Consider the following 25,436-nt stretch of genomic DNA (forward strand, 5'->3'; position numbering starts at 1 on the left):
CAGGCTTGAAGGTGAGTTCAGCTTCGAACGATGCTGAGTGGGCGTCCTCCCACGGAAACCTACTTCCGGGCGTCAGAGCCACGGGAACCTCAGGTAACCAAGGAGTCCGCGCCTCAGGTTGCCAGCGCCCCCGCCTCCGAGCGCGGCCCCCACAGCGAGCGGCCCGCGGCGTGCTGCGCAGCCTCCCCCCACTCGAGGGCGCTGTCGCAGCCACGGTCAGACGCGTGCCTCTCTCTGATGTCGCGATATTCTTGAGGCCGGAAGAACTAAGATCGAAGGTCACGTAGACAGAGCGTCCCGCCCCGCACCCCTAAGATCTCGCGCGAGTTTAACTTCCGCCCTTTTGGCTCTAGGAGCAGCACTATGGCGGTCGGGAAGAACAAGCGCCTTACGAAAGGCGGTAAAAAGGGAGCCAAGAAGAAAGTGTAAGTGGCAACTGTCGTGGCCCCCCGGTTTTGGGGGTCCTACTGGAGTCGGCGGGCGGTTTCTCAGTCGTGGTGTGGGCCGGATGGCGAGGATGCTAGTTGGATTGCGCGGGCCGTGCCGGGTTGGTGAATTCCGAACCGCAGCCTGGCGGATCTGGGTGCTGCTTTGCGGCGGACCCGCTGCTTACCCCCTGGCCTTGTGGGCCTTATGCGCGCCCCTTTTGAGTCGGATTGCTGCCGCAACTAGGGACTGGCGTGTTCCGTTTTGTGGGCTCCCGGGCCTCGTAAGTTTCTCGGGTAATGCCCTTCCAAGAGCTGGAGTTGTGAAAGGCACTTTTCTTGTCCATCCGGGACCTCGCGTCCCTCCCCTGCTTGGGCCGGGTGGAACCTGGGAGCTCCTGCTAGCTTGAGGCCCTAAGGAGCCTGGGTTACCAGTATGTGTTTTCATGTACCAGTAAAGTTGAAGAGACGTGCATGTTATTTGGAGGCAGTGTTGCCGGTGTAGTGGAAGCACTGATGGGTGGGGTGGGGGGGTGGGAGTGTATATGTTCCTGGCATAATTACCAAAGTGTCAGGCCTGCACAGTGAAATAGACATGGTGGGAAGAACTAGATTTTACATATGCGCCCCTCACCTAACTGCGAGGAATAGTTTACACCAGTGTCTACATTGTTAGTTAGCTTTTTAGAGTAATTGGAATGAGGGAAGTTAAAAAAAATTATGTGATCTGCGATAAAATTTAAGCATGTTTTTAAATCCAGGGTTGACCCATTTTCTAAGAAAGACTGGTATGATGTGAAAGCGCCAGCTATGTTCAATATAAGAAATATTGGGAAAACACTAGTCACGAGAACTCAAGGAACCAGTGAGTATATTTTTCTTCGTTTGTATTTTTTCTTAAACTGAGACATGTATGTATCTTGGTCTACTTGGTCTACTTTTTGTTCTGTGGTGGGATACATTAAGGAAGTGTCAGCTCTTGGTTGCAGCTTTGGGCCCTTTGGGGCTTGTTTTTAGTACAGCACTTGTAGAAGCAAGATGGCACTTTTAGAATTACCAATGAAATGTGCATGGGTAGTTTTGAGCTTCTGATGAGCCCTGTCAGTAAGTCGTTGGTGTCCATGTGGATTTGGTTGACAAAAGTTAAGGTCTTTATAATTTATCATTAGGTTTCTAAACTTAATGCTTGACTATTAACTTAGTTGGCTTGACTTTGCTTATGTGGTTCCCTAACGTTAACAATTGATTCTTGTTTTGTAGAAATCGCATCTGATGGCCTCAAGGGTCGTGTGTTTGAAGTGAGCCTTGCTGATCTGCAGAATGATGAAGTTGCATTTAGAAAATTCAAGCTTATTACTGAGGATGTTCAGGGCAAAAACTGCCTGACTAATTTCCATGGCATGGATCTTACCCGTGACAAAATGTGCTCCATGGTCAAAAAATGGCAGGTGAGAACAAAAGTTCTCTAAAGTGCATGGTGCTGTGCCGTGCATGACCAAAGATGTCATGATTTAATGTCAGGAAAGGAGCGTGTTGTGCATTTGAGGTTTAGATTTCATTTTAAGTCCTTCATGTTTTCTTGCTTTTATTAAGTGTGCACTCTTGGATCGGCACTGTTGAACTTGAGCAACAGCAGTGAGGCTGTTTAAATTAAATTTAGTTATTTATTTGTTTAAATTGAGTTCAAGATTTAATATTGGATTATCATCAGGGTTTTTTTGCTGCATGGATTAGTGGCTGGTTGAAGAACATTTAGGTGCAGGTTTGCAGTTTTAGCTTTGCCTGTCCTCAGAATACCTTTGGACATCAGAATCTAGTGAATGGATGGATTGGGCTAGTTTTGATTATCTATTGTGCTATAATAGGAGTGGCAGAGCCTGGTGTGAGACTGAAATTTTGGCTCTTTTTCCCAGTTATGTTCTCTTTGGAAAGTAACTTAAAGCTTGCTAAGCCTTGGTTTCTTTATCCGTAAGATGTAGGTAAGAATATTAGCTCATGGGGCTTCCCTGGTGGCGCAGTGGTTAAGAATCCACCTGCCAATGCAGGGGACCGGTTTCGAGCTCTGGACCGGGAAGACCCCACATCCCGCGGAGCAACTAAGCCCGTGTGCCACAACTACTGAGCCTGTGCTCTAGGGCCCTCGAGCCACAACTAGTGAAGCCTGCGCGCCTAGAGCCCTTGCTCCGCAATAAGAGAAGCCACCTCAGTGAGAAGCCCGTGCACCACAGCAAAGAGTAACCCCTGCTCGTCACAACTAGAGAAAGCCCCCATGCAGCAACGAAGACACAGCTCAGCCAAAAAAAATAGAATATTAGCTCATGGAATTATGAGGATGAAATAAAAGATCCATGTAAACATGCTTAGTACAGAGCTCGACACACAAAGCATTAGTACCCATTGGTTTAACTACAGGAAATAATGGTTCAGATGTGTCTGCCTAACCATCCTGTTTGGGGATGTTTTTTGTGTTGGAATGAATGATGACAAAATGTTTCGGTCCCGTATGATATGATTACACTGTTACATTTATTTCTGATACTCTCCTAAGGTTTTATAGTTGCATTTCTGGAAATATTTTAAGGTCCTTTCACTATAATTGTATTATATTCATTTTTTAGACTAAGATAAAATTAACAAAATGCAAAGAAGTCAATTAGTTTTTGTTGGTACCTAAGATAGTTTTTGTTTTTTGAATTTAGGTAGTAATAAGACTAATGATGGATTTTTAAAAATTATAGTTGTGAAGTTAAATATTTAATCCTCAGCTTGGCTTTAGTTTGGAACATAAAGGACATTTTAAAATATATGTATTACAACATTTCAACGATTCAGAACGCACTTTTTAAAATGGAATAGGTTTAGATGTCGGTATTGTAGAGTCCCTTGGAACCTATTTTTCTCTTCCTTGCAGAGTTAAAGAATTGATTGGGGGAGGAGCAGGTGGTTAAAGGCTGGCATGTGTCTGTAAAAGGCATGTATACGTGAAAGGGGGGTTGCTGTGGGGAGATAGTGATAACCTAGAGGGGAGGGGGAAGACAGCTGAGAGGACTCCGTACTTATTTAATTAGGTATGGAGGAGAGCAAGAATTTGGGGTAATTGTTGGTAAGTTCACTTCAAGGAGGTTAACTCTGTAAATTAGTCATTTATATTATACTTAATATGTGTAATGAGTCCTTGGCCTCCACTTAAAAAATTTTATTTATTTATTATTTTTGGCTGTGTTGGGTCTTTGTTGCTGCACGCAGGCTTTCTCTAGTTGGCGGTGAGCGGGGGCTACTCTTTGTTGCAGTGCGCGGGCTTCTTGTTGCGGAGCATGGGCTCTAGGTGCACGGGCTTCAGTTGTTGTGGCACGTGGACTTCAGTAGTTGTGGCTCGTAGGCTCTAGAGTGCAGGCTCAGTAGTTGGGGCGCACGGGCTTAGTTGCTCCGCGGCATGTGGGATCTTCCCAGACCAGGGCTTGAACCTGTGCCCCCTGAATTGGCAGGCGGATTCGTAACCACTGCGACACCAGGGAAGCCCCACTTTTTTTAAGATTAGAATTTGAGAGGTAAAAATAGGTAACATTAAAACCTGGCACATCTTTTTTTCACTAGACCATGATTGAAGCTCACGTTGATGTCAAGACTACCGATGGATATTTGCTTCGTCTCTTCTGTGTGGGTTTTACTAAAAAACGCAACAATCAGATTCGGAAGACCTCTTATGCCCAGCACCAGCAGGTCCGCCAGATCCGCAAGAAGATGATGGAAATCATGACCCGAGAGGTGCAGACAAATGACTTGAAAGAGGTGGTCAATAAATTGTAAGTGTTTTCCCTCACAACACAACCCTCAGATGAGACAAGGTGGGGTCAGACCTATGTTTAAATTCTGTCTGTGAAACCGTCAAGCTGCATTTCTTTTTTTTAAAAAAATTTTTATTTATTTTTTTAAAGTATTTATTAATTTATTTATGGCTGTGTTGGGTGGGTCTTCGTTTCTGTGCGAGGGCCTTCTCTAGTTGTGGCAAGCGGGGGCCACTCTTCATCGCAGTGCGCGGGCCTCTCACTATCGCGGCCTCTCTTGTTGCGGAGCACAGGCTCCAGACGCGCAGGCTCAGTAATTGTGGCTCACGGGCCTACTTGCTCCGCGGCATGTGGGATCTTCCCAGACCAGGGCTCGAACCCGTGTCCCCTGCATTGGCAGGCAGATTCTCAACCACTGCGCCACCAGGGAAGCCCTAGCTGCATTTCTTGAAATGAAAGCATATTAAGTGTTCAGTAAATGTTATTTGTTGGTTTATTTATCCTTTTTTTGGATGAAGCTCTCTCCTGGCAGTGAGACTTGAAGCCCAGGACTTGCCTTTGCCTTAGAAAATGCATTGAATAGATAAACCCTTCACAATCAGTTATGTATGGGGATAAGTGATGATAAAATGTTTCGGTCCCAGATGATGTCTGATGATAAAACTGTTAACATTTTTCTGATGTTCCCATGCAGTTGGCTAAGAGGGGTGTATGAAAAAGGCATAAGGCTTGGACTCAGAAGGCTCAAGTGCTAGTTTTGCTACTAACTAGCTGTAGAATTCAGATCATTTAACCTTCACCTATGAAGGGGCAATAACAGAATGAGGATTACTGTGGATTAAATGAAGTGTCGGTTTATTCTAATTTATCATTACTGGTTTGCAGGATTCCAGACAGCATCGGAAAAGACATAGAAAAGGCCTGCCAATCTATTTATCCACTCCATGATGTCTTTGTTAGAAAAGTAAAAATGCTGAAGAAGCCCAAGTTTGAATGTAAGTGAGAAGCCACAGGATTCCTGAAAGAAAAAATTGTGTGGACAAATACATTGTTTGGTGGTTTTATGTTGTTGTTTTGAGGCCAAGATGATGGTACTTCTTTTTGTCTTGCGTGCATAGTATTGAAGATAACTGTTTCAAGATATGGTATGCTATAACTAACAATTTTTTCTTCCTTTTAGTGGGAAAACTCATGGAGCTACATGGTGAAGGTAGTAGTTCTGGAAAAGCTACTGGGGACGAGACAGGTGCTAAAGTTGAACGAGCTGATGGATATGAGCCACCAGTCCAGGAATCTGTTTAAAAATCAGACTTTTAATGGCGACAAATAAAAGACCTCATTTGTGATATTTTATTTCTGATCAGTCTTTTTAAATAATCTGACAATAATCAGGTGTTCTGATTTGATAGTAATGTGGTGAATTTTTCTGACCTTTTGTGTGGATTTTATTCACTGCTCTTAGTTACTAAGTAGCTGAGAAAGGGTAGTGATCTGTTTTCAACTGGAATGGTCTGGACATGTTAGAGATGGTGAATAAAAGGAAACACTTTCTTTACATGGGTTAAGTTTTTAAGGTGGTTCTCACATCATCTAGAAGGTTTGTTAAAACATTGCAGGGCCCTGCCCCTGGAGTTTCTGATTTAGTAGTTTTAGGGTGAGCTCTGAAAATTTGCATTTTTAACATTTTCAGGTGATGCTGGTGGTCAGAGACCATGCTTTGTGAACCACTGTACTAGACTGATAACATAGTGGAAACAGAAGAGCACAGTGGCATTTAGGTTTTTGTTTTTTGTTTTCTTTTGGTTTTTAAAAATCTAAGTGCTCTCTTTTCTCTAGCAGTAAATGCCCCACTGTATCCCTTAATGGTCAAGCTGAAGTTGGCTAGAGAGAGAGAGAAATTGGTTATTGGTCTCCTATTAAGTGGGCATTTAATGCTGCCCACTATCCAGTATTTCCTCCTGGCCGGTCACCCATTCTGTTCTGTACCTCTTCTCCCAAACCTCCAACTTTCTCATTCTCAGTTCAGCTGATGACCTTGCTTCTTGAGAACGGATGACAAGAGGACCTCATAAATGCCTGTTATTTCTACCCTGCCATCTGTGCATTTCTCACTTTTTCTGCCTTCCTTCTTGTAACTGGGTGAATTGTGCAAGGACGAGCATCAGATTCCACCTTCTCTTGCCTAGTCAAGTTCTTGGCTCCACCAATTGTCACCTTTATCAGTATTCCTTCTACAAGTCCTATCAGCATACAAACAAATCCTCTGCCCTTCCAGATATCCCCCTATTCAGATCCCTTATAGCAAAGCTCAAAAGAGTTAACCATATGTCTTGTATTTAATTTTACTTTTCTTGAATCTGCTGCAACCACTCTAAGGAAACTGTTGCCGTCAAAATTACGAGATGTCATTGCTAAGTCCAGTGGTTCATTCTTGGCCTTCATTTTACTTGATCTCTGTTAGTGACATTTCACAGTCGATTTTCCCTGTGTTTCTTAACTGTCTTCTGGAATTGCACCTCGGTTTTTCCTCCCATGTTGCTGGCTACTCTCCTTTGCTAGTTTGTTTCAGGCCTTAGTGTTAGCCCTAGGGCTGAGGCCCTGGGCGTTTGCCAATACTCTTTCTAGATATTCTTACTCAATTTCTTGGTTTTAAATAAACTGTCAGATTTTTACTTCTAATCTGTATCTTTCTTTGAACTCCAGGTTTGCCTATCCAACTCCCTACTTGATTGATATCTTCATTGGATGTCAGTGAGGCATTTAACATGTCTGAAATGGTGTTCCTGAGCTCAACAATTTTATCCACCCTTCTCTTTTAGACCAAAGTCCTCTGTGGTCATCCTTGACCATTCACAGTTCATTCCAAATATATCTGGAATCTAACCAGTTCTTACTACCTCCGTTGCTATCACTTGGAGCAAGTCATTACCAACCTGGATTTTTATTGCTTACCTGGTTCCCTGTGTCATCATGTCCCTGTCTGTCCCCCTGCCCACACACTTTGTGGAAGTTTATTTTAGATGGTCAGCTCACCCAAAAGGTCTCGTGATCTTGCCTCTGACCTGTCTCTTACTACCACTTCCCTTACTCTTCTAGCCAGACTGTCCTGGACAAGCTAGGAACATTCTTACTGTAGGGCTTTGGCACTCGTTTTTCCTGTGCTTGGAACACTCTTCACTTAGATGGCCACAGTGCTTGCTCTTTTACCTCTTAAGTCAGACCCTGCTGATAGGCTGATTTTATTAAAAACCCTGTCTAGTCCTTGTTTTCCTTATTTTTTTTTTTCTATAGTTTCACCTGTGGCTACTAGAAAAATTCCATGTGGACAAGTTTTCTTTTTTCTTTTTTTGGTCCAGCTCACTGATGACGGGTTTCCTTTTCAGGGTAGAAAGAAATTGGGTCAATAGTGTGGTCATTGAGGGTGGGGACCAGGAATTGAGTTACATAAGTGGTGGTTTTCTTGATGGGGGACATCATTTAGTCAGATGATACTGCGAGTCAAGTTCCCATCTGCTACATCTCTGAATAGGGCTTGGCATGGTTCTCTTTGAAAGGGTTCATTTGAAAATGCTTCCAAAAAGAATGTTTACTTTTTAAAAAATGGTTTGGCTTGTTTGATGATTGATAAAATCAAGTTACTTTCCCATAGGCCAACTTGAAGGAGTTTTAACATCCATCTAATAAAAAATACTATAAGAGGTAATTCTTAAGTTTCCCATTTAATATTTTACATGCTTAATACATAGATATTAAGTATTAACAGGTGGCTTTTCTCTACTTGATTCTTTCCACCCAGAACAATTTATCTTGGTCTTTCACAGGAAAATTTCTGTGACCAGGGATACAAATTTTGAATCTTTGAAAATGTTATTGAAGACCTTTATGTTAAGGCATGACTGAAATAGGTAGCAAAACTAACACTTGATTTGAAATTGGCTTTTGCTTCTTTAATGTGTACATTTGAGTAGCACCACTAATTTGAAGAGCGCTCATGTGGGGAGAAAAGATACTAGGGGGAGTATCCTAGATTATTAGGGTGAGCCTAATGTAATTATACAAGTTCTTAAATGTGGAAGTGTGAGGCTGAAGAGGAGGTTGGGATAATGCGATGTGAAGACTGCCCGATGTTGCTGGCTTTGAGGATGGAGAAAGGGCCAGGGGCCAAGGGAAGTGAGTGGCCTCTAAAAGCTGGAAAATGCAAAGAAGTTCTCAGTGACATGTTGACTGATAGAATGTCCCATCATTATCCCACATTGCACGCGTAAGTCTCAACACCACCACCAATATAATTACTGAGAACAATTTTAAAATTTTTTGGCATATGGCCCAGTACATTTTTACAGTACTGTGTTAACACTGCTTGAGCACATGGCCAGAACTTACATTCTCCTTCTTAGCCCTTGTGTGGTCTCAGTGCTACAAGTATATGTTCTTAATGCCCACTTCCAGTCTTTTAAGTTCATTGCTCTAGTTTTTTTAGCTGAAGCTTGTTCTCTGGTTGATTGCTCAAGAAGTTCATTTTCTGAGTTCTTGTATGTTGAATACAGTTGGTTATTTGCTTTATACCTGAAAGTCACTTTTATTGGATCTAAAATCCTCAGTTCGCTCTTTGAGCACCTTAAGTGTACCACTCCTGTTTTCTTCTGGCAATAAAGAATTGCTAATGAAAGTCTGAGGATAATTAATTTTCCTTCCCTTACAAGTCACTTTCTGGTTTTGGCTAAAAGCCCAAAGAAGTTTTTTTTTTTAAATTAATAGCTACTTTATTTATTTATTTATTTAATTTATTTTTGGCTGTGTTGGGTCTTCGTTTCATGCGAGGGCTTTCTCTAGTTGCGGCAAGCGGGGGCCACTCTTCTTCATCGCGGTGCGCGGGCCTTTCACTATCGCGGCCCCTCCCGTTGCGGGGCACAGGCTCCAGACACGCAGGCTCAGCAGCTGTGGCTCACGGGCCCAGTTGCTCCGCGGCATGTGGGATCTTCCCAGACCAGGGCTCGAACCCGTGTCCCCTGCATTAGCAGGCAGATTCTCAACCACTGCGCCTCCAGGGAAGCCCCCAAAAGAAGTTTTTGTTTCTTTAAAATCGAATAATTTTATAAAATGAGTTTTGGTAATAGTCTGATTGAATAGTCTCAGGTATGCAGTACAGGCATACCTTGGAGATACTGTGGGTTTGGTTCCAGACCACCTCAATAAAGTGAATATCACAGCAGAGTGAGTTTTGGGAATTTTTTGGTTTCCCAGTGCATATAAGAGTTGTGTTTACCGTATACTGTGGTCCATTAAGTGCAATAGCATTGTCTTAAAATGTATATACCTTAATTTAAAAATACTTTATTGCTAAAAAATGCTAATCATCATATGAATCTTCAGTGAGTCATAATCTTTTTGCTGGTAGAGGGTTTGAAATATTGCAAGAATTACCAAAATGTGACAGACAGGAACTGAGCAAATGCTGTTGGAAAAATGACACCAGTAGAACTGCTTGATGCAAAGCGTAGTCAAACCAAGGAATGTCTGTACAAGCTTTATATATAGTTTCAAAAAAAACTTTTTTGGGGGGGGGGTAAAATTTTCCTAAACTATAGTTTTTGGCATTTATTCTGTTTCCTTGACTTTTTTTTTTAATATTTATTTATTTTTGGCTGAGTTGGGTCTATGTTGCTGCGTGCAGGCTTTCTCTAATTGCGGCCAGTGGGGGCTACTCTTCGTTGCGGTGCACGGGCTTCTCATTGTGGTGGTTTCTCTTGTTGCGGAGCACGGGCTCTAGGCGCGCGGAGTTCAGTAGCTGTGGCTCATGGGCCCTAGAGCACAGGCTCAGTAGTTGCGGCTCACAGGCTTAGTTGCTCTGTGGCATGTGGAATCTTCCTGACCAGGGATCGAACCCATGTCCCCTGCATTGGGAGGTGGACTCTGAACCACTGTGCCACCAGGGAAGTCCTCCTTGACTTGTTTTTAACAGGACCTTTGCCTATGATCTTCTGGCAGCTGTTGTAGTTCCTAACCATCCATGTGATTAAACTCCTTGGGCTGTATCTCTGTAAGACGCGTTGGCCAATTACTGCTCATGGGATAAACCTGGCCAGTTTCTGTTTTTGAATGGCCTGCAAACTAAGAATGGCCTTTCCATTTTTATATGGCTGAAAAAAGTTAAAATATTTCACTACATGTGAAGATTATGTGAAATTCAGATTCCAGTATCCACAAGTGAAGTTTCATTGGAAGACAGCCACATTCATTTCATCCTCATGTATTGTCAGTTGCTGCTTTTTGCACTACCGTGGCAGAGTTGAGTAGTTGTGACAGACCATATGTGGTACCCTCATCACTTTGCACTACACTGCAAATCACAGTGACTTAACTCCACGTTTTGAGTGCCACATGTACGACCTGTGTAAGAAAATATCCTCAAAGATGTAATACATAAAATCTCATTACACATCAGCATTAACAGGTGAATCAATTTTTTTCTTGCATGTACAGATGAATCTTAAAAAAAATAACACTTTAAATAAATTAAAAGGGACAACCATCAAATATTCAAATTGTGAAGAAATAGTTGAAAACCTAGACTCCAAGCTGCCAGGTGAATTGATTTAATGATGGAGGATCACTAACTTTGAACCCTAATTAGGTGAAATGTTATACTCCACCCCAAAAGAAAGATCTGTATTATGGAAAAAAATTTACTCAATAATCATCATAGTTTGACTTCATTAATAGAAATTTTACAGAGATTTGTTTCCTCTCTTTCTGCTTACATAACATCCTCAATTTTGCCTCTTGGCCGTCTACAGAAAAAGCTTACTGGCACATGCTGTAAATAAGGAAATAAAGCATTCAAATCCCATGGATAGGGTTTCAGCAAAACTCACAATGAAGAAGAAGTTATTTATAAAATAAATATTTTATGAGTATTTATGTATGTGTCAGGTCCTCTGGGCTAGTCCAGTGTACTATTACACTTCCATTGCTAAACGTGAGATTGACTGAAAGGAGGCCTGACTCCTTGTTGGATGCTTTGGGTATTGGAGACCTTCCTGGTCAAGTAAAAATAGTGTTTTCTGGAATGCGCCAGCCTCAGAAACTCTTGGAAAACTGTCTCCCACCACATTACCTGAAGCATAGCTGCTGCCTCAAAGGGACCCTCACTTCACAGAGATCCTTAAGTACCTGGACCTGAATCACCAGTGGCTCAGCTAAGTTAAAAGCTGATGGTATCCACTGTGCTGCTGTGGCTGTCCAGCCTCAGCGCCAGCTATGCAGAGCTAAAGTGAATGTGGTTGGTCACTGCTCAGTGAGCTGAACTCAAGGCTGTTCTCGTAGATCTGGTCATGAACAGTCACCTTTGCTGACTCTTGGGCCTGCCACTTGCAAGACTATTCAGGCAGATTAAAACACCCTTTTTAAAGGCCATATGTTGTGGGAACAAATTGTGGCTGCTGGTTGGACCATCTGGGTCACTCATGTAGATACCTGTGGTAAAGGCCAGTTCTCTGATATGACCTAGTAAAATCAAGGTGCTGATCAAGCCTGCACCACCGAGACTGCTCTCACACATGGCTACGTGTCCACCATCATGGGCTGTGCACACAGTAAAGAACTCTTCCTCATGCATGGCAGACTTGGGACTCCTGCCAAAAGTCAGCCCATTTGTCTTGAGGTAGTTGAGGCCATATCACATAGACTGACTACTGATGGGCTAACTACACCGGTCCTTTGGTCACCTTTCAGGGTAGCTGATGGTGCCTCAGCACTGTTAACACACTTTTAGGTTACAATGTTGCTGTCCCAGTCGGATCAACTGACTTTGGCCACACAATTGCAGCCCTTCAAGCTAATATGTCATATGTGTCATGTTCTTAGTTTTTTGGACCACTTGCAATCTAGCAATGCAGTGCTTTATGTTACAAAGGCCACCTGGCAATGAGCCAATAGAGTATTTGATGGCTATTTCACAGCTGCCTACCATCCACGGATATCTAGCACGGTTGAGCTTTAAAAAGGTTTTTGACTCTATCACCCTCACCTCCGGTACTACATACCTGACTGGGTCACAGAATATGGCAATCCCCCAAAAAGGATCATCTCATCTTGGCTGCCTCCTGGATGATAATCAGGACAGAAGGTCTAGGTCAAAGTAGGGATAACTGGAGAAAATATGAAATTATAGGTACAGATTTTGTGGCAGTGGAGGGAAGACAACAACCATGGCACCTGGGAAGAAAACAACTTAGATCCCAGGGAAGGGGAACAATTAATGCACTCTTTGACCCCTAGGTCATCAGTTCTCAACCTTGGACCTATTGGTATTTAGGCTGGATAATTTGTAGTTGTGAGGGACTGTCCTGTGCATTGTGGGACGTTTCACAGTATCACTGGCCTCTACCCACTAGATGCCAGTAGCGCCTTTCCCCAAGTTGTGACAAAAATGTTTTCAGACATTGCCAAATGTCCCCCATGGGGCAAAATTTCCCCCAGTTGGGAACCACTACTTTTCATCCAAAACTGCTACCTGAATCAAGTGGCAGTTGCAGCTAACAGTCTGACTTGCTACTGACTTGTCATTTCTGTCCATGTGCTACGTAAACAGGAAAATTCATATAGACATGGTTGGTCCTGAACTATTCTGCTGTGCCTGGTGCCATCAACAGCAGCTTCCAAATGCAAACAAGTACAAATGTACAAACACAGAACAACACAATCTTGATTCAATCTGGCTGATCACATGCTTTTTTAAAACAATTGAAATATAGTTGATATGCTAGTTTCAGGAGCATTACATAGTGATTTGACATTTGCATATATTATGAAACAATCACCACAATAAGTTACGAAACTATTCTGAAAGTTATTACAATATTGACCATATTCCTTATGCTGTATATTATATCCTCATGGCTTATTTACTTTATAACTGGAGGTTTGTACCCCTTAGTCCCCTTCACCTATTCTGCTCCCCCCTCCCCGGCAACCACAGAAAACTAGTTTGTTCTCTGTATCTAAGTCTTTTTGTTGTTTGTTTCTTAGATTACACTTACAAGTGAGATCATATATTTGTCTCTGTCTGCTTATTTCACTTAGCATAATACCCTCTAAATCCATCCATGTTGTCACAAATAGCAAGATATTTTTGATGTCTAAGTAATATTCCATTGTATGTATATACCACATCTTTATCCATTCACCTATTGTAAAAATGCTGCAGTGAACACTGGTGCATATATCTTTTCAAATTAGTAAATACCCAGAAGTGAAATTGCTGGATCATATGCTAGTTCTGTCTTCAGTTTTTTGAGGAAACTTCATACTGTTTTCATAGTCACTGCACCAATTGACAATCCCACTAGCAATGCATGAGGGTTTCCTTTTCTCCATATCCCAGATACTTGTTATTTGTTGTCTTTTTTGATGATAGCCATTCTGACAGGTGTGAAGTGTGGTTTTGATATGCATTTCCCTGACAGTGATGTTAAGCATTTTTTCATGTGTCTGTTGGCCATCTGTATGTCTTCTTTGGAAAAATGTCTATTCAGATCCTCTGCCCATTTAAAAATTGGCTTTTTTTTTTTTTTTAATGTTGAGTTGTATGAGTTCTGTGTATATTTTGGATATTAACCCCTTATTGAATATATTGTTTGCAAATATACTTTCCCATTCAGTAGGCTGGCTTTTTGTTTTGTTGATGATTTCCTCTGCTGTGCAAAAGCTTTTTAGTTTGATGTTGTCCCATTTGTTTATTTTGGCCTTCATTTCCCTTGCCTGAGAAGATAGATCCAAAAAAATATTGCTAAGACCAATGTCAAAGAGCATACTGCCTATGTTTTCTTCTAAGAGGACTTTTATGGTTTCAGGTCTTATATTTAGGTCTTTAATCCATTTTGAATTTATTTTTGTATATGGTGTGGGGAAGTAGTCCAGTTTGATTCTTTTGCATGTAGCTGTCCAGATTTCCCGACACTATTATTGAAGAGGCTGTCTTTTCCCCATTGTATATTCTTGCCTCCTTTGTCATAGATTAATTGCCCATTTAAGTGTGGGTTTATTTCTGGGCTCTCTATTCTGTTCCATTGATCTATGTGTCTGTTTTTGTGCCAGTACCATACTGTTTTGAATGACTGTAGCTTTGTAATTAGTTTGAAATCAGGGAGTGTGATACCTCCAGCTTTGTCCTTTCTCTAGATTGCTTTGACTATTCAGGGTCTTTTGTGTTTCCATACAGATTTTAGAATTATTTGTTCTAGCTCTGTGAAAAATGCCTTTGGTATTTTGATAGGGATTGCACTGAATCTGTAGATTGTCTTGGGTTGTATGGTCATTTTAACAATATGAATTCTTCCAATCCATGAGCATGGTGTATCTTTCAATTTGTTTGTGTTGTCATTTTCTTTCATCAGTGTCTTATAGTTTTCAGAGTATAAGTCTTTTACTTCTTTGGTTAGATTTATTCCTAGGTAATTTATTTCTTTTGATATAATTGTAAATGGGATTGTTTTCTTATTTCTCTTTCTGGTAGTTCATTATTCATGTATAGAAATGCAACAGATTTCTGTATATTAATTTTGTATCTTGCAACTTTACTGAATTTATTTCTTAGTTCTAACACATTTTTGGTTGCATCTTTATGATTTTCCATATAGAATCATGTCACCTGCAAACAGTTTTACTTTTTCCTTTCTAAGTTGGGTTTTTCTTTCTTTTTTCTTTTTTCTTTTGGTCTGATTGCTGTGGCTGGGATTTTCAATACTATGTTGAATAAAAGTGGTGAGAGTGGGCCTCCTTGTCTTATTCCTGATCTTAGAGGAAATGCTTTCAGTTTTTCACCTTTGAGTATGATGTTGGCTGTCAGTTTGTCATAGATGGCCTATATTATGTTGGGGTACATTCCCTCTATACCCACTTTGTGGACAGTGTTTATCATAAATGGATGTTGGGTTTTGTTAAAAGCTTTTTTTGCATCTATTGAGATTATCATGATTTTTATTCTTCAATTTGTTAATGTGTATCACATTGACTGATTTGTGGGATAAATCCCACTTGATCATGGTATATGATCCTTTTAATGTGTTGTTAAATTTGGTTTGCTAATCTTTTGTTGAGGATTTTTGCATCTATGATATTGGCCTGTAATTTTCTTTTTTTGTTGTGTCTTTGGTTTTGGTATCCAGGTGGTGCTGGCCTCATAGAATGAGTTCAGAACCATTCTTTCCTCTTCAACTTTTTGGAATACTTTGAGAAGGTTAGGCGTTAACTCTTCTTTAAATGTTTGGTAGAATTAACCTGTAAAGCCATCTGGTCCTGGACTTGTTTTGTTGGGAGTTTTTTTTTTTTTTTTAATTACTGATTCAATTTCATTACTGGTAATTGGTCTGTTCATATTTTCTTTTTTTAAAAAAATTTTTTATTTATTTATTTAATTATTTATGGCTGTGTTGGGTCTTCGTTTCTGTGCAAGGGCTTTCTCTAGTTGTGGCAAGTGGGGACCACTCTTCATCGCGGTGCCCAGGCCTCTCATTATCGCGGCCTCTCTTGTTGCGGAGCACAGGCTCCAGATGCGCAGGCTCGGTAATTGTGGCTCACGGGCCTAGTTGCTCCGTGGCATGTGGGATCTTCCCAGACCAGGGCTCGAACCCGTGTCCCCTGCATTGACAGGCAGATTCTCAACCACTGCACCACCAGGGAAGCCCCTGTTCATATTTTCTATTTCTTCCTGATTCATTCTTGGGAGCTTGTATGTTTCTAGGAATTTATCCATTTCTTCTAGGTTGTCCATTTTAGTGGCATGTAATTGATGTAGTAGTATCTTATGATCCTTTGTATTTCTGTTCTTTTCAAAGAATCAGCACTTAGTTTTATTGTTTTTTAACTCTCTATTTCATTTGCTTCCACTCTTACCTTGATGATTTCTTTCCTTCCATTAACTTTTGGGTTTTTTTGTTCTTCTTTTCCTAGTTCCTTTAGGTATAAGGTTAGGTTGTTTATTTGAGGTTTTTCTTGTTTCCTGTGGTAGGCTTGTATTGCTATAAATATCTCTCTTAGAACTGCTTTTGCTGTACCCCATAGGTCTTGGATTGTGTTTCCATTTTTATTTGTCTCCAGGTATTTTTTTATTTCCTCTTTGATTTCTTCAGTTGTTTAGTAGTATGTTGTTTAGTCTGCACGTGTTTGTGTTTTTTTGCAGTTTTTTTCTTGCAGTTGATTTCTAGTCTCATACCTTTGTGGTCAGAAAAGGTGCTTGGTATTATTTCCGTTTTCATAAATTTATTGAGACTTGTTTTGTGGCCTATCCTGGAGAATATTCCATGTCAGGTGAAGAGAATTCTTTTTGGACGAAATGTTTTGTAGATATCTATTAATTCCATCTGGTCTTATGTGTCATTTAAGGTCAGTGTTGCCTTTATTGATTTTCTGTCTGGATGATCTGCCCATTGATATAAGTGGGGTATTAAAGTCCCCTACTATTATTGTATTACTGTTAGTTTCTCCCTGTATGTTAATATTTGTGTTATGTATTTAGGTGCTCCTATGTTGGATGCATATATATTTACAATTGTTATATTTTCTTGTTGGATTGACCCCCTTTTTTTTTTTAAATTAATTAATTTATTTATTTTTGGCTGCGTTGGGTCTTTGTTGCTGTGCGCGGGTTTTCACTGGTTGCGTCCAGTGGGGGCTACTCTTTGTTGCGGTGAGCGGGCTTCTCATTGTGGTGGCTTCTCTTGTTGTGGAGCACAGGCTCCAGGCACGTGGGCTTCAGTAGTTGCAGCATGTGGGCTCAGTAGTTGTGGCTCGCAGGCTCTAGAGCGCAGGCTCAGTCGTTGTGGCACACAGGCTTAGTTGCTCCGTGGCATGTGGGATCTTCCCACACCAGGGCTTGAACCCATGTCCCCTGCATTGGCAGGCAGATTCTTAAGCACTTCACCACCAGGGAAGTACCCAGATTGACCCCTTTATCATTACATACTGCCCTTCTTTGTCTCTTGTTACAGTCTTTGTTTTGAAGTCTATTTTGTCTGATGTAAGTATTGTTCCCCCAGCTTTCTTTTCCTTTTCATTTGCACAGAATCTTTTTTCATCCCTTCACTTTCAGTCTGTGTGTCTTTAGACATGAAGTGAGTCTGTTCTTTTGGCTGTGCCACGCAGTATGCAGGATCTTAGTTCCTGACCAGGGATCAAACCTGTGCCCCCTGCAGTGGAAGCGCAGAGCCCTAAGCAGGGAAGTCCCTGAAGTGAGTCTCTTGTAGGCAGCATATATATGTGTTTTGTTTTTTTGAGTTTTAAAAAATCTAATCAGCCACTCTGTCTCTTGGTTGGAACATTTAGTTCACTTACATTTAATGTAATTATTGATAAGATATGTACTTACTGCCATTCTGTTAATTGTTTTGGGGTTGTTTTTGTAGTTCTTTTTTGTTCCTTGTTGTTTTGCTCTCTTCAGTTGTGATTTGATGACTGTATTTACTGTTATGTTTGGATTCCTTTCTCTTTTGTGTATGTGTATCTATTTTAGGTTTTTCGTTTGTGGTTACCATGAGTTGTGTATGTGTGTGCATAAATTTATGATCTCTTATGTTTGAACACATTCTAACCACCCTACATTTTTACTCCCCACCACATTTAATGTTTTTGATGTCATATTTTACTTATTTTTGTTTTGTGTATCCATAACTACTTATTGTGGATATAGATGATCTTTCTACTTTTGTCTTTTAATCTTTCTACTAGCTTTGTAAGTGTTGATCTACTACCTTCACTGTTTTGCCTTTACTGATGAGATTTTTCCCTTCATAATTTTCATTTTCTAGTTTTAGCCTTTTCTACTTAGAGAAGTCCCTTTAACATTTCTTGTAAAGCTGGTTTAGTTGTGCTGAACTCTTTTGGCTTTTGCTTGTCTGTAAAACTTTCTCTCCCTTTCAAATGTGAATGAGAACCTTGCTCGGTAGAGCATGCTTGGTTGTAGGGGTTTTCTTTTCATCACTTTGAATATATCGTGCCACTCCCTTCCGGCCTGTGATTGTGATATTCCTCCTGTTTGTGGGTCATCAGCCCGGGGTGTGGGTCCTGACTATACTGAGTCTGCACCGCTCATACCCATCTTGTTGGATTCCTTCTTTATGTCTTTAGTTGTGGAAAATCTTTTCTGCTAGTCTTTAGGTTGTCTGCATAGATAGCTGCTCTGTAAGTAGCTGTAATTTTGGTGTGTCTGTGGGAGGAGGCAAGTTCAGGCCTGATGGTAGCAGTCCTCATTGCTAAATACGAAAGAAAAAAAGCTTACTTTCTGCGGCTGAGCACCAGCTTGAGTGATGTGGGTCCTGGCTTTGTGGGGAACATCGGTGCGAGGAGTCCGCTCAGCAGCTGTTTGTGAATGTGTAGTCTCTCAAGTGGCACATGACATAGAGGCCACCCATTCCCGTCCAGCAGGGATAGCCTGACACACATGCAGAGGGGCAGTCGTCCCACTTGGTAGTTAGTCTTAAAGATGCACAGTGTCTTGGTGCCCTATTTTCTGTTGCTCTCTGACCTTGCCCCCAGTTCCCTCATTGCAGTGGACAACTAGGCTTTTTCATAGCCCAGCCAGGCCCCTCTGGCCAGCAAAGATGCAGGCCTCTGCCTGCTCCCCCGCATTCATCTTCCCTAGAGTGCTCTGTACGTACAGAATAATCGGATACTTTATTCATCACCACATCTATTTTTTTAAAAGCTTTGATGTTTTATATGTCTAAAGAGAAGACACCACTGTTTCCCTAGCATAATCTTAGGCATAGTACTGCACTGAAGAGTTAGCCACATGCTCTGAGGCTCTTTTGAATTAACAACTCTGCTCTAAAGCTGTTGGCCACGTGGGGGCCTGAGAAACAATGTGGTGGGCCTCAGTGATCCTCTGAGTCTGAGCTCTATCATCTATTAAAAACCTGGATATGATTGGAGAGATAAATGTAGTTGTTTCTTTATTTTAACTGTAAAGAAGAACTAAATGTGGGCCAACATTTTGGTATTAACATTGTCAGTCAATTCCTGTTAAAAGAGGACAGATAACTGGCAGGTAATTCTCCTTTCTGAATAATGAATTTGAATCATTCCTTTGCCTGAAAAAAGTTTCATTGAGTTATTGCCTAATTTGTAGTATTTGTAGATAAATAAACAATCCATGGTTTACATACAATTAAGATTCCTTTAAAAATCCAAAATGTGTCCCAGACTCTGAAATATAAATTTATTGGTGTAAGTAGTTGAGCTGATCTCTTAGACTCCAAAATACTAAAATAATGTTTTGTGCTACATGTGTATGAAAACCTTAGTTTAAGATTGCTTTGCTGTTGCCAAGAGCACAGCTCTACAGACACAGATCTTTTCAAGATCTCATGTTCCAAGCATTCAAATATTTCCTATTAAACTAAAAAAGGAATCCCCATGAATGGATCAGTCCATGTTTGAGTTCCTAGGTAACATCAGTATGAACTGCCTATATAAAACTGAGAAGCCAAGCACGGATCTTCTTCTTTTTTTAAAATGACTTTTTTTTTTTTTTAAATATATTTTTGGCTGTGTTGGGTCTTTGTTGCCGCACACGGGCTTTCTCTAGTTGCAGTGAGTGGCGGCTACTCTTTGTTGCGGTGCGTGGGTTTCTCATTGCGGTGGCTTCTCTTGTGGAGCATGGGCTCTAGGCTTGCAGGCTCAGTAGTTGTGGTGCACAGGCTTAATTGCTCTGCGGCGTGTGGGATCTTCCCAGACCAGGGCTTGAACCCATGTCCCCTGCATTGGCAGGCAGATTCTTAACCACTGCGCCACCAGGGAAGCCCCTTCTTTTCTTCTTGAAAGGAATAAATTCAAGGCTTTGTTCTCTGCAATTCATTCTAATCATAACTATTATATTTGAGAAGTTATAACTTTTTACAATAAAACATATCAATTCTACTTGTTTAACTGTTAAAGAGAAATGTATCACTTTAGCAAAACAAATATAAAAAGTACTGAGTCGACAATCAGTAGAGCTAGGTTTTGCTTTAGGCTTTGCCATACCTTTATGACCTTAGGCAAATCATTTAACCTCTGCAGGTTGAGCTCTGATTCTCAGACTTTTCTTGTGGTTTAACAGGATGAGATTGCAATTAGGTGAAAGGCCCCTAGATGGTGGTGTTGTTCTGAGTTAGGCTTTGTATTTCCCCCCTCTGTAACTACAGTGAAATAAAAAGTAGGTTAGAAAATTATTTCCTATTTAGTTCTAAAAAATTCACTGTTAAGCATTCGTTTAGAATGGCATTCAAAATGGCATTCAAAATGGCACTGAATTATGAATCATATGGTCCATGTACATCTGACATTAATTAAAAAGAATAAACCATTGATTATACCAAATATCCCCTTATAATTAGCCTATATCATCACTATTTCTCTACGTATATTTATCTAAGCTTAAGAAGCTGAACAAAAACTGTAAACAATTATTGTTAAGAGTACTGATATATAACAAACCCTATAGAAAAATACATTTTGTTTTTTTCAAATGCCATTTCTAAAATTTTGATAAATATACTGATTTTTTTTCATTATGAATGTTTCAGACTGTATTAAAAACCTGTGATTTCCATAAGCACAAATGACAGCCATATAAGCAAGGGCATCTTTTAAAGAAATCTGCTGTCTTTTAGTGTTCAAAAGGGTAAGAATAATATATTAAATGACTTCTCTAGTTTTAACCCACCAAAGAAAAAGGATTTGGAGATTCTAGTTTGAGGAGGATTGGATGAACAATATGAGGTTTTCACCTAAAATTCCTGAAAGGAACAAGAATACATTTCTATATCTTCACTATGAAATTCACTGAGTATAAAAATCATGTTCAGTCAATATACAGAATAAGAAAGTACCTGTGAAGGGGCTTCCCTGGTGGTGCAGTGGTTAAGAATCTGCCTGCCAATGCAGGGGACACGGGTTTGATCCCTGGTCCAGGAAGATCCCACATGCTGCAGAGCAACTAAGCCCGTGCACCACAACTACTGAGCCTGCGCTCTGGAGCCCACAAGCCACAACTACTGAAGCCCGTGCACCTAGAGCCCGTGCTCTGCAACAAGAGAAGCCACCGCATTGAGAAGCCCGTGCACCACAACGAAGAGTAGCCGCTGCTCGCCGGAACTAGAGAAAGCCCGCGCACAGCAATGAAGACCCAACACAGCCAAAAATAAAATAAATAAATAAATTAAAAAAAAAAGTACCTATGAAAAACCTACACCATGCTACATTTTTACTTGTCAGTTGAGTAGGTAATAAATGGCAAGCAAAAAATGTAGCATGATGGAGTGGAAGATATAAAACTGCAAATTTTGTTTCAATAAAGATTTTTGTCAATAAAGAGGAAAGATATTGGAGCATATTGGATCCACGATAGTATCGCTGTTATGTGAAAGTTATCCATCCATCCATCCAGCCAGCCAGCCAACCAATCAACCAACCAAAAAACCTCTATTGAGCCTATATGGTGCAAAGGGCTGGAGATATAAAGATAAGATACCAACTCCATTCTCAAAAACCTCAGTCTAATATGTATGAGAAAAGGACTTTGAAAAGTTCAGTTCGGTTTATTATAGTGTCAAGTAGATTTACAACTATTGCACTTATCATTCTGCTGACAGAGGCCAAAATTTAAAAGGAATATTTTTTTCCAATAAAGCTAGGTTTTCATGATCTTTGATATAAGATGTTAAAATTACACAGGCAAAGAAATATACCTCATGTCCTATCCCAGACACTACCCCCCACTTCTCACTTTCCTGCTGTTGTACAAGCTTGCTGCAAATAGGAATTTAGTTGGGATAATATGCTTTAAGCCATCCATTTCTTATGAAATAACTTGAGTGAAATTTGACCAGTTTTCTTTATATAGTCCTCTTTACCCAAAACACCAAAATATGTAGAACAAACAGCTCCCATATTCCAAAATCAATTTTAACCATATACCGGGAAATGAACTTCAATCAAAGACAGAGTAAATATCTCCTCCCTTACAGAACCCCACGTGGTGTTCACATGATGGTTTCACCACTTACTGCCTAACTAACTTTTCAGACAGTGGAAACAAAATCAAAAGCTAAAAAGTGGCCAAGCATATGAAACTCTTCTCAAAAATAGAAGAAAGTTATGAATATAGTTGGGAAAGTGTTTTACATTTCCAATGAAATTCTATTCCATTGATCTGTTCGGAAGATTGTCTTCGACCTATTTGGCTTTAGCCCATAAACTGTAATTGATTCAGTGTTGCAAGGAACCACTTTTATCTTAAGCCTGGAATGCATAACAATGGATAGCAGGAAAGTGGTTTCTTATTTACTCTAATAACTGTGCAGGGAAGAGCTGGAGAAAAGAGAAAACAACCCCAAAAGTATCAGCCTTCAGATTCTCAAATTATTTTTCGCTCTGATTATATTTGGAAGAATGAGCTGGGGGTTTGGCATTGTTTTCCATCTTAACAGTTGCTCTGTATTCTGAGATATATGTGATTCATAATGTACCACTATAACAAGACATAGTTTTATATATTACTGGGGTAACTCAAAGAAAATGAATTTTTCTTTGGGTACCAGTAATTGTCAAAAGAATGATTGCAGATTCAGAAAATGTGCTTATAATAACCCTGTTAACATAAAGTATACACAGAGGAAAGAAATTAATTACTGTAGGTATGTGGACGGGTTAGTTGTATTAGCAAGGCATTTCAGGATGGTTTTGGTTCTTTTGACTAAGGTACATCAAATTTCAACCCCTTTCAAACACTGGGACAAAGGGGGAACACTTGCTACCACAGGAGCGTGTGGTGACTGTGAGCTGATTCACCATGTGCTCACAAAGGCTCCCACTAGTCAATGAACTACCCTCTCCTGGAGCAAGGCTTTGCTCCAGTAATAAGGATAATGCGCTCAAGCTGTTAGAATTAATTTGAATATCAATAATGAAATTTAGGTTACCAACCATGGCCTGATAGTTACAGCATGTAGAATAACAAATGTCCTCTTTTAAAACTGAAGTAGAAAATGAGGAAGCACGGTTAATTTACTTGTGCTAATGAACACAGAGGTCCAAGTGCAACTTCTGCTTGTAAGTGTACTCATGCTGCCCTGTCACCAGACGCTTTCCCCGGGGAAGGGTCTGCCTGCCTTGCTAATCCTGCCTGATGTCTTCCTTGGTAGAAATGTGCTCATGGGTTTCCGTGCGCACGTTTCTACTGTGAATGAAAGCTAACTACAAAATCAGATGTTTTCTGCTTTCAGAAAATTCTAGTATACCATGTACAGCATAGATATTTCTTTCAGTTTAAAAAAATAGTGCAAAAACATATCTGATAGTCAAAGTGATAGTTCAAGTGAGTTCTTGTGCCAAGGAACACAGTCAAGCTTTCACCTTTAGCCGACTTGTAAAAATTGAATGTAGGTTTTGGGAAATATTCCAGATTTTCCCCTCAATTCTCCACTCATCCAGTCATCATCTACAGATTCCAGCTCTGTTATTATGTCTCCAGCCTGAAAGAAGACAGGAATTGAAAATAATTATTAGTTTCTATTGAGGGTAAGCATGGTAAGCAGCCCACCTGGAGAGGCATGTACATCTCCTCTTTATATAACTCATTTATCTTGATTTGCCGAGAGGATTAAACGATGTACCACAAAGATGACCTAACCCTAATGATGCCATTAGCTTGTATGCTCTTTTCCTCAGAGCGCATTCCTTTGCCATTGTCACCCTTGTTGCACTTTTATTTTCCTGGTGGTATTTTGTGCCCCCCAAATTCACCACTCTTAATCTAAAATTCTTCTTTAATAAATAAAAATACCAGCTATCATGTATATAAAATTTTTTTCCCCATCTAACAGTTATTTATTGAGTACCCACTATGTGTCAGACACTATTCTGGGCACTATGGATACAGCGAAGAGTAAAGACCTTATTCTAGAGTTGGGAGATGAGTAAGCCAGCAGAGGAGAACAGAAAGTGTGGGCTGCCATCTCATTAGGGCAGCCAGGTGACACTTAAGCAAAGATCTGAAGATGAGAGAGCGAGCCATATGTTTACTGTATGCCTTGTCCTTTTCTATGTACTTCATGGGAATTAACTCATTTATTTTATTTTTATTTTTTAACAAACTAAGAATAGTGGAAATTAATTCATTTAAACAACAACGCAGTCCTAGAAGTGGGTACTATTATTATCCCCATTTTTGAGAAATATTTTTATAGATTTCCTTATTTTAAAGAAAAGGAAACTGAAGGTCAGATTACGTGACTTGCTCAGTGTCGCATGTCTAGTTAGTGGTAGAGACAGGATTCAAATTTAGTGTGATTCCAGGGCCTGTATTGCTAACTATTAGGCATGAGGTCACCACATTTTACAGTAGACCTTTTTACTTAGAAAGGTTTTTACTACAATTGCTTTTTCTTAACATCCTGAGCACTTTGTACTCTATATTTATTCTTCCACATAATGGTATTCTCCTCTACCATTTGGTTTATTCCATTCCTCCACGGCCTCAATATCAAATTTGCATTCTTTCCTGTCTTAAAGAGCTTCACCCTGACTCAGCACATGATTTATCCTCATCAGGTTAGTCAAAGGGGTTGTGTATCTTATTCGTGTATGAATTATAATTCCTCAGTTTCAAAAATTATGTCTTCATCTGTTATCTCCTGAAACTATTTTGTTCTTTATGGTTTCTAACTGTTGCTTAGAATCTGGGTTTAGGATTCTATAATGGTCGAAGATCTTTATCAGGCTAAATGGATTTATTTGTAGCCCTAGGACATTGCCCTTTGGAAAACTGGTTTGATTTAAGGCCTGTCTTAAGGGAAAATGCTGACTATCCCATGTCATTAATTTACCTTGCTAAAATCTGTAAAAATTCTGGCATTCAACGTTTCTGTTATAAGTAAGTTCCTTCCACTTCCTAAACTATAATATAATCACTGACTAAAACAAATTTTCTTAGCTCTGGTCCATACATACATACTATGTCAGTTTTCTGAGGGCTAGGACAATTTAAAAAAAGTTTTATTTACTAATATTCTGTGGATATTTAATAAAATATTAATGATCAACAACTCTGAAAGTGGTGCAGAATCCCTTAACTAAAAAACTCTAGAACTATCTTGCTTACAGCCAGGCATTTGTAAAATGAAGACAACCTATTTTCTGGATGATACTGTGAATTCTGTTACATTGACATAACCTAAATGAAGGCCAA

At 40.2% G+C, this 25,436-nt stretch overlaps 2 protein-coding genes across 17 annotated transcripts in view; one reads left to right on the top strand and one right to left on the bottom strand.

The window, feature by feature from the left end:
* The first annotated feature begins 267 nt into the window (after positions 1-267).
* On the top strand, positions 268-5,563 carry RPS3A (ribosomal protein S3A). The gene is made up of 6 exons (XM_082463473.1): positions 268-425; positions 1,187-1,290; positions 1,686-1,873; positions 4,020-4,228; positions 5,096-5,205; positions 5,391-5,563. Exons 1-6 carry the CDS (start codon positions 364-366, stop codon positions 5,510-5,512), a joined length of 795 nt encoding a protein of 264 aa, XP_082319599.1. The 5' UTR covers positions 268-363; the 3' UTR covers positions 5,513-5,563.
* Positions 5,564-9,592: 4,029 nt separating this feature from the next.
* Positions 9,593-25,436, bottom strand: part of SH3D19 (SH3 domain containing 19) — a 191,167-nt gene continuing 175,323 nt past the window's right edge. For 14 of the 16 annotated variants that reach the window (XM_082463323.1, XM_082463328.1, XM_082463310.1 and 11 more), the window contains one exon: positions 13,756-23,721. In XM_082463323.1, the coding sequence (XP_082319449.1) occupies positions 23,605-23,721 (117 nt within the window). In that variant the 3' untranslated portion in view covers positions 13,756-23,604. Of the gene's footprint in view, positions 10,601-13,755; positions 23,722-25,436 lie in introns of those variants that run through there. The other 2 variants (XR_014264075.1, XM_082463319.1) reach the window with 1 other exon arrangement.

This window comes from Balaenoptera physalus (genome assembly GCF_965194825.1).
Source record: "Balaenoptera physalus genome assembly, chromosome: 5".
NCBI lineage: Eukaryota > Metazoa > Chordata > Mammalia > Artiodactyla > Balaenopteridae > Balaenoptera > Balaenoptera physalus.

Coding starts and splice junctions, on each gene's coding strand:
- RPS3A (XM_082463473.1), top strand. CDS start 364: ATGGCGGTCGGGAAGAACAAGCGCCTTACGAAAGGCGGTAAAAAGGGA. Junction 1,291..1,685: donor CACGAGAACTCAAGGAACCA/GTGAGTATATTT, acceptor CTTGTTTTGTAG/AAATCGCATCTGATGGCCTC. Junction 1,874..4,019: donor CCATGGTCAAAAAATGGCAG/GTGAGAACAAAA, acceptor TTTTTTCACTAG/ACCATGATTGAAGCTCACGT.